General features: G+C 55.1%; 1 protein-coding gene across 5 annotated transcripts; it reads right to left on the bottom strand.

The window, feature by feature from the left end:
- Nucleotides 1-1,184: 1,184 nt before the first annotated feature.
- LOC148654283 (uncharacterized) lies at nt 1,185-12,495 on the bottom strand. Of its 5 annotated transcripts, none has more exons than XM_088646381.1 (10): nt 11,745-12,495; nt 11,297-11,536; nt 10,429-10,518; nt 9,089-9,157; nt 8,521-8,640; nt 6,178-6,457; nt 4,090-4,119; nt 3,158-3,265; nt 1,896-2,007; nt 1,186-1,607 (listed from the first exon to the last, which is right to left on the bottom strand). In XM_088646381.1, the coding sequence occupies exons 2-9, from the start codon at nt 11,429-11,431 to the stop codon at nt 1,922-1,924; spliced, it is 918 nt and encodes a 305-aa protein (XP_088502507.1). In that variant the 5' UTR covers nt 11,432-11,536; nt 11,745-12,495; the 3' UTR covers nt 1,186-1,607; nt 1,896-1,921. The 5 variants fall into 5 exon arrangements, with proteins under 5 accessions (XP_088502509.1, XP_088502507.1, XP_088502508.1 ...); XM_088646382.1 differs by having other exon boundaries at nt 11,297-11,483; XM_088646384.1 differs by lacking the exon at nt 11,745-12,495 and having other exon boundaries at nt 1,188-1,607; nt 6,178-6,277; nt 6,377-6,457; nt 11,297-11,694.
- Between the last annotated feature and the right edge of the window lie 1,256 nt (nt 12,496-13,751).

Raw genomic sequence — 13,751 nt, 5'->3', positions numbered from 1 at the left:
AGAGACACACTGTCGGGAGCAATGCAGGGCCTGACCGTGACGATCCACTCGCTGTGTTAACATCTGTGCCTGTTCTGTTAACACAGATGTTAACATCTGTCAACATCTGTGCCTGTTCTGTTAACCGTGAAGTGATGAGTGATCGGCTGCCTTCGTTTCAAACCGCGGTCCGATCTGGCGCCCAGCCCGGACGCCGAGGCCCTCTGTGTCCCCGTGGAGCTCGCTGCAGGAGCTCCAGAGCTTTTTTCATTTTAATAACGTGCGCTAAGAGCTGAACCTTTCTTAGAGCAGGGAATACAATACTCTGAACCACAATATAAGGAAAATACAGTTTATTATACAGTAGGAAGTGTATGATGGTATAATATACATTTATCAAGCGGTTTATTGGGTTTTGTTGGGTATATTTTCTATGAAGTGTCCAGTGACCAGAGAAAACTAATCAATCTAAATCTAAAACTCTCTCACAGAGACCCCCTCTCCTCCACCCTGACTCTCTCACAGAGACCCCCTCTCCTCCACCCTGACTCTCTCACAGAGACCCCCTCTACACCCTGACTCTCTCACAGAGACCCCCTCTCCTCCACCCTGACTCTCTCACAGACACCCCCTCTACACCCTGACTCTCTCACAGAGACCCCCTCTACACCCTGACTCTCTCACAGAGACCCCCTCTACACCCTGACTCCCTCACAGAGACCCCCTCTCCTCCACCCTGACTCTCTCACAGAGACCCCCTCTCCTCCACCCTGACTCTCTCACAGAGACCCCCTCTACACCCTGACTCTCTCACAGAGACCCCCTCTACACCCTGACTCTCTCACAGAGACCCCCCTCTCCTCCACCCTGACTCTCTCACAGAGACCCCCTCTCCTCCACCCTGACTCTCTCACAGAGACCCCCTCTCCTCCACCCTGACTCTCTCACAGAGACCCCCTCTACACCCTGACTCTCTCACAGAGACCCCCTCTACACCCTGACTCTCTCACAGAGACCCCCTCTCCTCCACCCTGACTCTCTCACAGAGACCCCCTCTACACCCTGACTCTCTCACAGAGACCCCCTCTACACCCTGACTCTCTCACAGAGACCCCCTCTCCACCCTGACTCTCTCACAGAGACCCCCTCTCCTCCACCCTGACTCTCTCACAGAGACCCCCTCTCCTCCACCCTGACTCTCTCACAGAGACCCCCTCTCCTCCACCCTGACTCTCTCACAGAGACCCCCTCTCCTCCACCCTGACTCTCTCACAGAGACCCCCTCTCCTCCACCCTGACTCTGACCCTGACTCGCAGTCTCCTGGTGTCGGTGTTGCTCTTGGACAGGAATGGACAGCCGAAAGCAGTTCTGTCAGACGGCCGCAGGACCTGCTGTTGGAGGAGTTCACGGTCCAGGCAGGTTCAGAAGCAGAGACCCACTGACTGCCCTGCGGGTACCCCTCTCCGGTCTCCCCCTTTCCTCTTCTTCTGACCCTGCTTGTTTCTCCCCCTCTGGAAGCATTCCGGTCCATCCGGTTTTCCTAGATATCCGTGACGTTTCCTCATCCCGGCATCGCTGCGCGCTAAGGATGATTCGAAACACAGCGAAGGAGCATGTTGGATCTTCTCTGCAAGAAAAGGCAGGAGACAGCACTGTAAGCATGTAAATATACATGTATGGGCAGCACATGTATGTGCACAACTTCCTAGGCAGCTGCACAGAATGTTCTTTCAAGTCAAGACTACATTTCCCATGGTGCAGTGGGAACCAGGCGACCCCGAGTTTGTACCCTTGAGCAAGGAGCCCTCCCTGAGGGGTTCTGGGAAAACACCCGGCTGGGTGCCAGTGTCCGTCGCTCTGGATAAGATCACGATCTCAACGGAACAGCACCTCGTTCGCTGACCGAGGAGCGCACCTGTTACCTGCGCGGGCCGGAGGCGCTCACAGACACCGGCCGGCCGCGATGGCCGTCAGTGCGCTGGCCACCAGGACGCCCAGCAGCGCGTTTCTCGCGGGCTCTGCCACACCTGGGGAGAGAGCCGGACACGAGGGGGGCGCGTGAGAGCAGGAAGGACACAGGCTGGGGGGAGGAAGAGAGAAGGTGTCTGATCTACAGTGTAGTCAGTCAGACTCCTATTGCATAGCGGTCTGATCCGCTCCAGGTGTGACAGTGCTGTCAGACTCCCAGTGCGCAGCGGTCTGATCCGCTCCAGGTGTGACAGTGCAGTCAGTCAGACTCCTATTGCATAGCGGTCTGATCCGCTCCAGGTGTGACAGTGCTGTCAGACTCCCAGTGCGCAGCGGTCTGATCCGCTCCAGGTGTGACAGTGCTGTCAGTCAGACTCCCAGTGCGCAGCGGTCTGATCCGCTCCAGGTGTGACAGTGCAGTCAGACTCCCAGTGCGCAGCAGTCTGATCCGCTCCAGGTGTGACAGTGCAGTCAGTCAGACTCCCAGTGCGCAGCAGTCTGATCCACTCCAGGTGTGACAGTGCTGTCAGACTCCCAGTGCGCAGCAGTCTGATCCGCTCCAGGTGTGACAGTGCAGTCACTCAGACTCCCAGTGCGCAGCAGTCTGATCCGCTCCAGGTGTGACAGTGCAGTCAGACTCCCAGTGCGCAGCAGTCTGATCCGCTCCAGGTGTGACAGTGTTGTCAGACTCCCAGTGCGCAGCAGTCTGATCCGCTCCAGGTGTGACAGTGCAGTCAGTCAGACTCCCAGTGCGCAGCAGTCTGATCCACTCCAGGTGTGACAGTGCAGTAAGTCAGACTCCCAGTGCGCAGCAGTCTGATCCGCTCCAGGTGTGACAGTGCAGTCAGTCAGACTACCAGTGCGCAGCAGTCTGATCTGCTCCAGGTGTGACAGTGCAGTCAGTCAGACTCCCAGTGCGCAGCAGTCTGATCCGCTCCAGGTGTGACAGTGCAGTCAGACTCCCAGTGCGCAGCAGTCTGATCCACTCCAGGTGTGACAGTGCTGTCAGACTCCCAGTGCGCAGCAGTTTGATCCGCTCCAAGTGTGACAGTGCTGTCAGTCAGACTCCCAGTGCGCAGCAGTCTGATCCGCTCCAGGTTTTACCCCAGCGAGGTGCTGGCGGTTTCTTTGTGTGGTGTGTCCTGGGTCAAAGGAGCCCCCTGCTGACCCCTGTCCTGCCCACACTGTGCTGGACGGTGAAGTACGTACGTGAGGAAGGGATCCTCGAACCAGCGGCCGGCGCTGAGGACTGGACAGGTGCGGGAGTCTGGGCGAAGGTGTCGTTGGAGCTCTGGGTCGACCTCGGGGCTCCCGGTTCTGCAACGACACGGGCACACGCGTCACAGAAGAGCCACGAAGAGGCTGGACTCTCCTGAGCACATCCAGGTCCTGACCACTGTCTCCAGTACAGGGTCACTGGGGAGCTGGAGTCTATCCCAGCAAGCACTGGGCGCAAGACAGGGCAAACACACACACACACACACACACACACACACACACACACACACACACACACACACACACACACACACACACACACACACACACACACACACCAGGGCCAGTTTTCCCACAAGCCCAGTAGTAACCCTCCAGCATGTCTCTGGACTGTGGGAGGAAACCCATGTGACCACAGGAAGAACATGCAAACTCCACACAGACAGCACCCAGGTCTGGAATCGAACCCAGGGCCCTCAGCGAGGCAGCAGCGCTGACCCCCACAACGTCATGCCTTTCTCTCTGAGTTACTGACCCCTGCAGGATTGAGATCTGTGCAATGAGTGTGTGTTCTGGGTGGCATCACGGCGCCAGTGGACGTGTCCGGTAGGTTCCCCCCCCAGAGAGCTGTAGTGCTGATTGGAGGAGCAGGGCGTCCCTCACCCACTCGCCCCGCCCTCTCCCTGTGGCACTGCCCACTGCACGGCCAAAACTGGTGCTGGTTCTGTTCCAACTCATTTACTGTGGTCAGGTCCAGACGCTGGGAAAGAGCTGTTCTGGTGGGACTACAGGAGCTTGCTTTTCTGAGTTCACTGCCCTCCATCTGACAGCTGAAAGATTGACCCCTCGCGGATGAATAATATTCTGAGAGCTGCATCCTGAGCTCTGCTGACTTTGCAGTAAAGGTCATGTACAGTACTCACCTCCACAGGCTTCCAGGTCAGAGTGAAGCTCTGTAACGACACACAGACATCCATCAGACCTCTGCTACAGCTGCTGCTGCTCCAGCCTCTGTTACCACTGTTACAGCCTGTGTAACTGCTGCTGCTGCTACAGCTACAGCTGTGGCCTCTATTTCATCTGCTTCAGACCCACCAGGTGCTCTAGAGTCTCACCAGTGTGCCGCGCGGCACCGGTTTACCTGCTGCTACAGACCCACCAGGTGCTCTAGTCTCACCAGTGTGCCGCACGGCGCCGGTGAACCTGCTGCTGCAGACCCACCAGGTGCTCTAGAGTCTCACCAGTGTGCCGCACGGCGCCGGTGAACCTGCCGCTACAGACCCACCAGGTGCTCTAGAGTCTCACCAGTGTGCCGCGCGGCGCCGGTGCACCTGCTGCTACAGACCCACCAGGTGCTCTAGAGTCTCACCAGTGTGCGGCACGGCGCCGGTGAACCTGCTGCTATAGACCCACCAGGTGCTCTAGAGTCTCACCAGTGTGCGGCACGGCGCCGGTGAACCTGCTGCTACAGACCCACCAGGTGCTCTAGAGTCTCACCAGTGTGTCGCACGGCGCCGGTGAACCTGCCGCTACAGACCCACCAGGTGCTCTAGAGTCTCACCAGTGTGCGGCGCGGCGCCGGTGAACCTGCCGCTACAGACCCACCAGGTGCTCTAGAGTCTCACCAGTGTGCGGCACGGCGCCGGTGAACCTGCTGCTACAGACCGACTAGGTGCTCTAGTCTCACCAGTGTGCCGCACGGCGCCGGTGAACCTGCTGCTACAGACCGACTAGGTGCTCTAGAGTCTCACCAGTGTGCGGCGCGGCGCCGGTGAACCTGCTGCTACAGACCCACCAGGTGCTCTAGAGTCTCACCAGTGTGCCGCACGGCGCCGGTGAACCTGCTGCTACAGACCCACCAGGTGCTCTAGAGTCTCACCAGTGTGCCGCACGGCGCCGGTGAACCTGCCGCTACAGACCCACCAGGTGCTCTAGAGTCTCACCAGTGTGCCGCACGGCGCCGGTGAACCTGCTGCTACAGACCCACCAGGTGCTCTAGTCTCACCAGTGTGCCGCGCGGCGCCGGTGAACCTGCTGCTACAGACCCACCAGGTGCTCTAGAGTCTCACCAGTGTGCCGCACGGCGCCGGTGAACCTGCTGCTACAGACCGACTAGGTGCTCTAGTCTCACCAGTGTGCGGCACGGCGCCGGTGAACCTGCTGCTACAGACCCACCAGGTGCTCTAGAGTCTCACCAGTGTGCGGCACGGCGCCGGTGAACCTGCTGCTATAGACCCACCAGGTGCTCTAGTCTCACCAGTGTGCCGCACGGCGTCGGTGAACCTGCTGCTACAGACCCACCAGGTGCTCTAGAGTCTCACCAGTGTGCGGCACGGCGCCGGTGAACCTGCCGCTACAGACCCACCAGGTGCTCTAGTCTCACCAGTGTGCCGCACGGCGCCGGTGAACCTGCTGCTACAGACCCACCAGGTGCTCTAGTCTCACCAGTGTGCCGCACGGCGCCGGTGAACCTGCTGCTACAGACCCACCAGGTGCTCTAGTCTCACCAGTGTGCCGCACGGCGCCGGTGAACCTGCTGCTACAGACCGACTAGGTGCTCTAGTCTCACCAGTGTGCGGCACGGCGCCGGTGAACCTGCTGCTACAGACCCACCAGGTGCTCTAGTCTCACCAGTGTGCCGCACGGCGCCGGTGAACCTGCTGCTACAGACCGACTAGGTGCTCTAGAGTCTCACCAGTGTGCCGCACGGCGTCGGTGAACCTGCTGCTACAGACCCACCAGGTGCTCTAGAGTCTCACCAGTGTGCCGCACGGCGCCGGTGAACCTGCTGCTACAGACCCACCAGGTGCTCTAGTCTCACCAGTGTGCTGCACGGCGCCGGTGAACCTGCCGCTACAGACCCACCAGGTGCTCTAGAGTCTCACCAGTGTGCCGCACGGCGCCGGTGAACCTGCCGCTACAGACCCACCGGGTGCTCTAGAGTCTCACCAGTGTGCCGCGCGGCGCCGGTGAACCTGCTGCTACAGACCCACCAGGTGCTCTAGTCTCACCAGTGTGCCGCACGGCCATGATGTACTTTTCCCGGAACTGCGAGACAGAGATGTTCACAGCGCTGCGCAGGTTCAGGCAGAGGCTGTCGTTCGTCTGGAGCTGGGAGAGGAGAGGAGAGGAGAGACGGCGCTGAAGGGTCGAGGGGTCAGGAGGGAGGAGAGAAGGAGAGGAGAATCCCGATCTGGGACGGTCACTCACGGCTAAGGGCGGCGCGAGACACGCCAGCGCCTCCTCGGTCACAGCAGGGATGTCTCTACAGCGAGTCTGAGAGGGACAGGCCTCATCGGAGAGAAAGAGGGACAGACAGTCACTCCACCGCTGTGTGTGTGAGTGTGTGTGTGTGTGAGAGTGTGAGTGTGTGTGGGTGGGTGGGTGTGTATGATTGTGTGAGTGTTTCTGTTTGTGTGTGTGGGTGTGTATGATTGTGTGAGTGTTTCTGTTTGTGTGTGTGATTGTGTGTGCGTGTGTGAGAGAGTGTGTGAGTGTTTCTGTTTGTGTGTGTGAGTGTTTCTGTTTGTGTGTGTGTGGGTGTGTATGATTGTGTGAGTGTTTCTGTTTGTGTGTGTGATTGTGTTAGTATGTTTGTGTGTGTGTGAGAGAGTGTGTGTGTGGGTGTGTATGATTTTGTGAGTGTTTCTGTTTGTGTGTGTGATTGTGTTAGTATGTGTGTTTGTGTGTGTGAGTGTTTCTATTTGTGTGTATGATTGTGTGAGTGTTTCTGTTTGTGTGTCTGATTGTGTTAGTATGTGTGTGTTTGTGTGTGTGTGTGTGAGAGAGTGTGTGTGTTTCTGTTTGTGTGTGTGAGTGTGTATGATTGTGTGAGTGTTTCTGTTTGTGTGTGTGATTGTGTTAGTATGTGTGTGTTTGTGTGTCACAAAAAAGCAGAAAGACGTCTTTCCCACAGTTGTCATGGTTTTCAGTGTCGTGAGGGGGAGAGAGAGGTGTGGTGGGGAAGGGTTCTGTGTTCCCAGCTCACCTCTTGGTCTGCGATTCTGTCGAACGGGGGGGTGATGGCATTGGGTTTGGGGGCTGTGGGGGGTGGGAGCCAGTGACTGGGCTCAGCTCTATGGCTGTTTTCTCCACTCCTCCTCTGTGTTTGAGCCCTGTCCAGGTAGGAATTTCGGAATAACTCCATAGCCAATGAAACAGACATGGAGAGGAGGGATGGGGGGAAGGATTAATGCAGCCCTTATTATTATTTTTTAAAACCTCTTTAATCCTGTTTATCGCGTGGATTGTGTGTGCTCAGTCATTCCTGCATCTGGTGTCCCTGATTCTTGGGAAACAAGGCCCTTCAGGAGAGACCCTGCTCTCACAGGGTCACTGCTCAGTCATTCACACATCTGGTGTCCCTGATTCCTGGGAAACAAGGCCCTTCAGGAGAGACCCTGCTCTCACAGGGTCACTGCTCAGTCATTCACACATCTGGTGTCCCTGATTCCTGGGAAACAAGGCCCTTCAGGAGAGACCCTGCTCTCACAGGGTCACTGCTCAGTCATTCACACATCTGGTGTCCCTGATTCCTGGGAAACAAGGCCCTTCAGGAGAGACCCTGCTCTCACAGGGTCACTGCTCAGTCATTCACACATCTGGTGTTCCTGATCACCAGGGAACAACAGGGCCCTTCAGTCATTCACACATCTGGTGTTCCTGATCACCAGGAAACAACAGGGCCCTTCAGGAGAGACCCTGCTCTCACAGGGTCACTGCTCAGTTATTCACACATCTGGTGTTCCTGATCACCAGGGAACAACAGGGCCCTTCAGGAGAGACCCTGCTCTCATAGGGTCACTGCTCAGTCATTCACACATCTGGTGTTCCTGATCACCAGGGAACAACAAGGCCCTTCAGGAGAGACCCTGCTCTCACAGGGTCACTGCTCAGTCATTCACACATCTGGTGTTCCTGATCACCAGGGAACAACAGGGCCCTTCAGGAGAGACCCTGCTCTCATAGGGTCACTGCTCAGTCATTCACACATCTGGTGTTCCTGATCACCAGGGAACAACAGGGCCCTTCAGGAGAGACCCTGCTCTCACAGGGTCACTGCTCAGTCATTCACACATCTGGTGTTCCTGATCACCAGGGAACAACAGGGCCCTTCAGGAGAGACCCTGCTCTCACAGGGTCACTGCTCAGTCATTCACACATCTGGTGTTCCTGATCACCAGGAAACAACAGGGCCCTTCAGGAGAGACCCTGCTCTCACAGGGTCACTGCTCAGTCATTCACACATCTGGTGTTCCTGATCACCAGGGAACAACAGGGTCCTTCAGGAGAGGGATCTGTTGACTCTGTGAAGGGGAGACAGGGATCCATAAGTCACAGAGAACAAGACCTACTTGGTTGCTGGGACAGCTGTCTGCAGCGCACTGGGTGTCGATGCTGATGTTCCAGCGGCGCTTCTCTCTTCTCAAGAGGCACTGCAAAGCCAGACTGACCACCAGGTAATTCCTGTCATACTGGGAAGAGGGAAAAACAGTGGTTCAATAACAGGGTACAGCAGATCTAACAGTCAACAACGTCACGCAGAGGGAGACGGAGCAGATCCAGCTGGACTGGGTCAACAGTGTGACCAGTCTGATACTGGGAGAGAGAGGCAGAGCAGATCCAGCTGGACTGGGTCAACAGTGTGACCAGTCTGATACTGGGAGAGAGAGACAGAGCAGATCCAGCTGGACTGGGTCAACAGTGTGACCAGTCTGATACTGGGAGAGAGAGAAGGAGCAGATCCAGCTGGACTGGGTCAACAGTGTGACCAGTCTGATACTGGGAGAGAGAGACGGAGCAGATCCAGCTGGACTGGGTCAACAGTGTGACCAGTCTGATACTGGGAGAGAGAGACGGAGCAGATCCAGCTGGACTGGGTCAACAGCGTGACCAGTGATTCAGAGTCAGGGCTGGACCTACCTCAGAGATAACAGAGGCACATTCCACACGGGGCACCTTGAAGAGATAATCTCCTGGTAGCAGGGACTCCTTAAAGACAGGAAGAAAGCGATAAGTTTAATATTGTCCACGGCTGGACCAGAGACAGGTATTGTATACAGTTCATACAATACCCACAGATCATGACTGAGGGGGCAGAGCCTGTGGCTGGAGGGTTGCCTGTTCGAATCCTGTGGCCGGCAGAGGAATCCTACTCCATTGGGCCCCTGAGCAAGGCCCTTCACCCCAGCTGCTCCAGGGGTGCTGTATAAACGTCTGACCCTGCACTCTGACCCCCAGCTTCTCTCCCTGTGTGTGTGTCTCCTGGAGAGCGAGCTGGGGTCTGAGAGAAGACACATTCCTCATGCAAGACACTGTATCTGACCGATGAAGTGATCTTGTGACACATCGATATTAACACGTCATCGCGAAACTGCTCTTCTTCCACTCTTCTTCGCTGCCCCCAGTTTCGACACCCCCCCGGACTGCGTCCTGAACGAGGACATAGCCAAACCTGAACGGCACCGTAACCCGCAGCAACGCCGTTCCACCTCCACCGTGCGAGAGCTGCGATCACAAACCCCGGAGCCCCCCTGCTCACCAGTACAGTCTCCAGTATCCCCCTCCGGACTGGTCTGCTGCGCCCCTGTCTGGTCAGGATCGTCACATCCTCCCAGAGCACACAGCCAGCTGAACGCCACCACCATCATCATCATCACTGGGACCCCTGCCCCTCCCGCCCAGCCCCTTGGCTCCCTGTGCCCGCACACACCCCGCAGCTCGCCATCACCCCCGAGATGCTCAAGGAGCTCCAAAAACTGCCCCCCTGCCCCCACGGGTGTCGGAGAGCAGGGCGCGGGAGGTCAGACGACGTCGGGTAGAAACCGAAGCCCCCCTGTCCCAGAGAGACCGCGGACAGGAGCGACCTGGGGCTCGGCGGGTCTCAGGACAGCGGGGCCCTCAGCGCTGAGCCGACACAGGGGGTACGCAGGCTCCACAACGGGACACAGCGGAAAGACAGGCATGCTCCCAGGGAAGCAGGACCAGGACAGGAGAGCAGCATAACTCTGACCCCTGATTCCACACCCCACTGCTGAAACACTGCAGCACTGACTCTGACCCCTGATTCCACACCCCACTGCTGAAACACTGCAGCACTGACTCTGACCCCTGATTCCACACTGCTGAAACACTGCAGCACTGACTCTGACCCCTGATTCCACACTGCTTATCCTCAGCAGTACTAACTTACTATATTTGGCTGGGAAGAAGATGTGTTCGGCATGTAAGTTAATGTACTTTCGAATGTAAATTCTACTTACAAGTCTTTTAAAGGTATCCCTGGGTGCACTACAAGTCTGCGTAGCAGAAGACTCAACCAGCCACTGCAGCAGAGCCCAGAGCGCCACAGTCTGAAACACAGAGACACAGGCTGTCTGCAGCAGCTGGTGTCATGAACGCAGAGCTGCCGGGGGATGAGATCAGGGATAACGTCACGCACGACCAGGGGAAGCACGGGTGGACACAACGCAGAAGACAGTTCAAAACCAGGAAGAGAAAAAAGACAACTCTTCACACAGAGCTGCTGTGACTTTGGGACAAGCCAAGCTGTTCAAAGTGATACCCTGGCTTCTTTCAAGACACAGCGGGTTGAGCTCCCGGGATCAATGAACTCACAGCTAACAATCAGCTCTGAAGAGGAGAGAGAGGGGTTAATACACACACACTGACTGGACACTCCAGTACATTAACACTGCACTGAGAGAGAGAGGGGTTAATACAGACACACTGACTGGACACTCCAGTACATTAACACTGCACTGAGAGAGAGAGGGGTTAATACAGACACACTGACTGGACACTCCAGTACATTAACACTGCACTGAGAGAGAGAGGGGTTAATACAGACACACTGACTGGACACTCCAGTACATTAACACTGCACTGAGAGAGAGAGGGGTTCATACACACACACTGACTGGACACTCCAGTACATTAACACTGCACTGAGAGAGAGAGAGGGGTTAATACAGACACACTGACTGGACACTCCGGTACATTAACACTGCACTGAGAGAGAGGGGTTAATACAGACACACTGACTGGACACTCCAGTACATTAACACTGCACTGAGAGAGAGAGGTGTTAATACAGCAGTGTTGAGTCTGTGATGTGGCAGAAGTACTCACTGTGAGCGTGGCCCTGAACTCCATGTCTTCAGAGTGACTGCAGTGAAGCTGTGAGGAGGCAGCCGGTCTGCGCCGGGACCAGACACTCGCAGGCTGAGACTCGCCCACAGGCAGGACCAGAATGTCAAGCAACATCACAGACAATAGGACCGCAGACGTCTGCTCGAGAGCTGCGTGGGACAGCTTCCTGCGAATGTGAAAGTTGTAGCTCGGAGAACGAGGGGAGGAGAGGAGGAGCTGCTGTGTGTAAAAACAAACTAGTGTTACCCGGCTACTGTTGTAGTTTCTAGCCTTGCTGCTGTTGTACTGCTACTGCCCCTGTCCACACTGATCATGAGCGATCAAACATCTATTTCCCTTCTTTTGCCAGATTGCATTTGCTGCATAAGTTTGCAAATTTTACTAACTATCCTGCTAGAGTAATGGAAAATTACAAACTGCAACTTACCAACTGAGCTGGCTATGTGCCTAGGAACATGAAGGGCAGAGCCAGCCTCAGGCAGCCCGACCAGAACTGAGAGCGCTTAGATATCTGCTGAAGCCATAAACAAAAAATTCCGAAGCACATAATGTCTGATTAAATCATGATTAAAAGGACCATAAAACAGTCTTCCAATTCTTACAGTTTCTCACGCACCAGGGCTAGTGGGCTGGGCTCTACACCATATACAGGATGGAGTTGGCCTGGAACTGTCCTGTGGGAGTGGGTTTTCTGTTTGTGATTTTGTATAAAAAGCCTCCTTTTGTATCAATGAGTGGAGTCAGTGCTTCATCATCTTTGGCTCCAGTGTGCACGCGTAATAAAGGAAATGGCTGCTTCACACACACCCAGATCGTATCTCCTTTGTTGGACACAACAATCTGGATTCTGTAGTCCTGCTACTGTCCCTGTTTATACTGCTGCTTGGATTGATCTGGATTCTGTAGTCCTGCTACTGTTCCTGTTCATACTGCTGCAGGATTGATCTGGATTCTGCTCTGCTTCTGTTCCTGTTCATACTGCTGCAGGATTGATCTGGATTCTGTAGTCCTGCTACTGTCCCTGTTCATACTGCTGCAGGATTGATCTGGATTCTGTAGTCCTGCTACTGTCCCTGTTCATACTGCTGCAGGATTGATCTGGATTCTGATCTGCTTCTGTCCCTGTTCATACTGCTGCAGGATTGATCTGGATTCTGCTCTGCTTCTGTCCCTGTTCATACTGCTGCAGGATTGATCTGGATTCTGATCTGCTACTGTCCCTGTTCATAATGCTGCAGGATTGATCTGGATTCTGCTCTGCTTCTGTCCCTGTTCATACTGCTGCAGGATTGATCTGGATTCCGCTCTGCTTCTGTTCCTGTTCATACTGCTGCAGGATTGATCTGGATTCTGTAGTCCTGCTACTGTCCCTGTTCATACTGCTGCAGGATTGATCTGGATTCTGTAGTCCTGCTACTGTCCCTGTTCATACTGCTGCTGGGATTGATCTGAATTCTGTAGTCCTGCTACTGTCCCTGTTCATACTGCTGCAGGATTGATCTGGATTCTGTAGTCCTGCTACTGTCCCTGTTCATACTGCTGCTGGGATTGATCTAGATTCTGCTCTGCTTCTGTCCCTGTTCATACTGCTGCAGGATTGATCTGGATTCTGCTCTGCTTCTGTCCCTGTTCATACTGCTGCAGGATTGATCTGGATTCTGCTCTGCTTCTGTCCCTGTTCATACTGCTGCAGGATTGATCTGGATTCTGCTCTGCTTCTGTCCCTGTTCATACTGCTGCAGGATTGATCTGGATTCTGTAGTCCTGCTACTGTCCCTGTTCATACTGCTGCAGGATTGATTTGGATTCTGTAGTCCTGCTACTGTCCCTGTTCATACTGCTGCAGGATTGATCTGGATTCTGCTCTGCTTCTGTTCCTGTTCATACTGCTGCAGGATTGATCTGGACTCTGCTCTGCTTCTGTCCCTGTTCATACTGCTGCTGGGATTGATCTGAATTCTGTAGTCCTGCTACTGTCCCTGTTCATACTGCTGCAGGATTGATCTGGATTCTGCTCTGCTTCTGCCCCTGTTCATACTGCTGCAGGACTGATCTGGATTCTGATCTGCTTCTGCCCCTGTTAATATTGATGCAGGATTGATCTGGATTCTGTAGTCCTGCTACTGTCCCTGTTCATACTGCTGCAGGAATGATCTGGATTCTGTAGTCCTGCTACTGTCCCTGTTCATACTGCTGCTGGGATTCATCTCTATTCTGTAATCCTGCTGTAGCCTCTGTTCACACTGCTGCTGGGATTGATCTGCATGCTGTAGTCCTGTAGTTATTGAGAACAATCAAAGACCACCTATTAACTATCGAAGTGAGAGCCCAGCTGCATCACGCATTGTGTGGCTGCACAGGAGCCCGAAGTCCCTCTACCGAAGTGGTGATGCAGTAATACGGCGGGCCGCTGTCTTTACAACGTGACCCGACT

This window comes from Lepisosteus platostomus, chromosome 9, assembly GCF_059453375.1.
Source record: "Lepisosteus platostomus isolate fLepPlt1 chromosome 9, fLepPlt1.hap1, whole genome shotgun sequence".
Lineage (NCBI taxonomy): Eukaryota > Metazoa > Chordata > Actinopteri > Semionotiformes > Lepisosteidae > Lepisosteus > Lepisosteus platostomus.
This window is presented reverse-complemented; position numbering and strand designations above follow the sequence as displayed.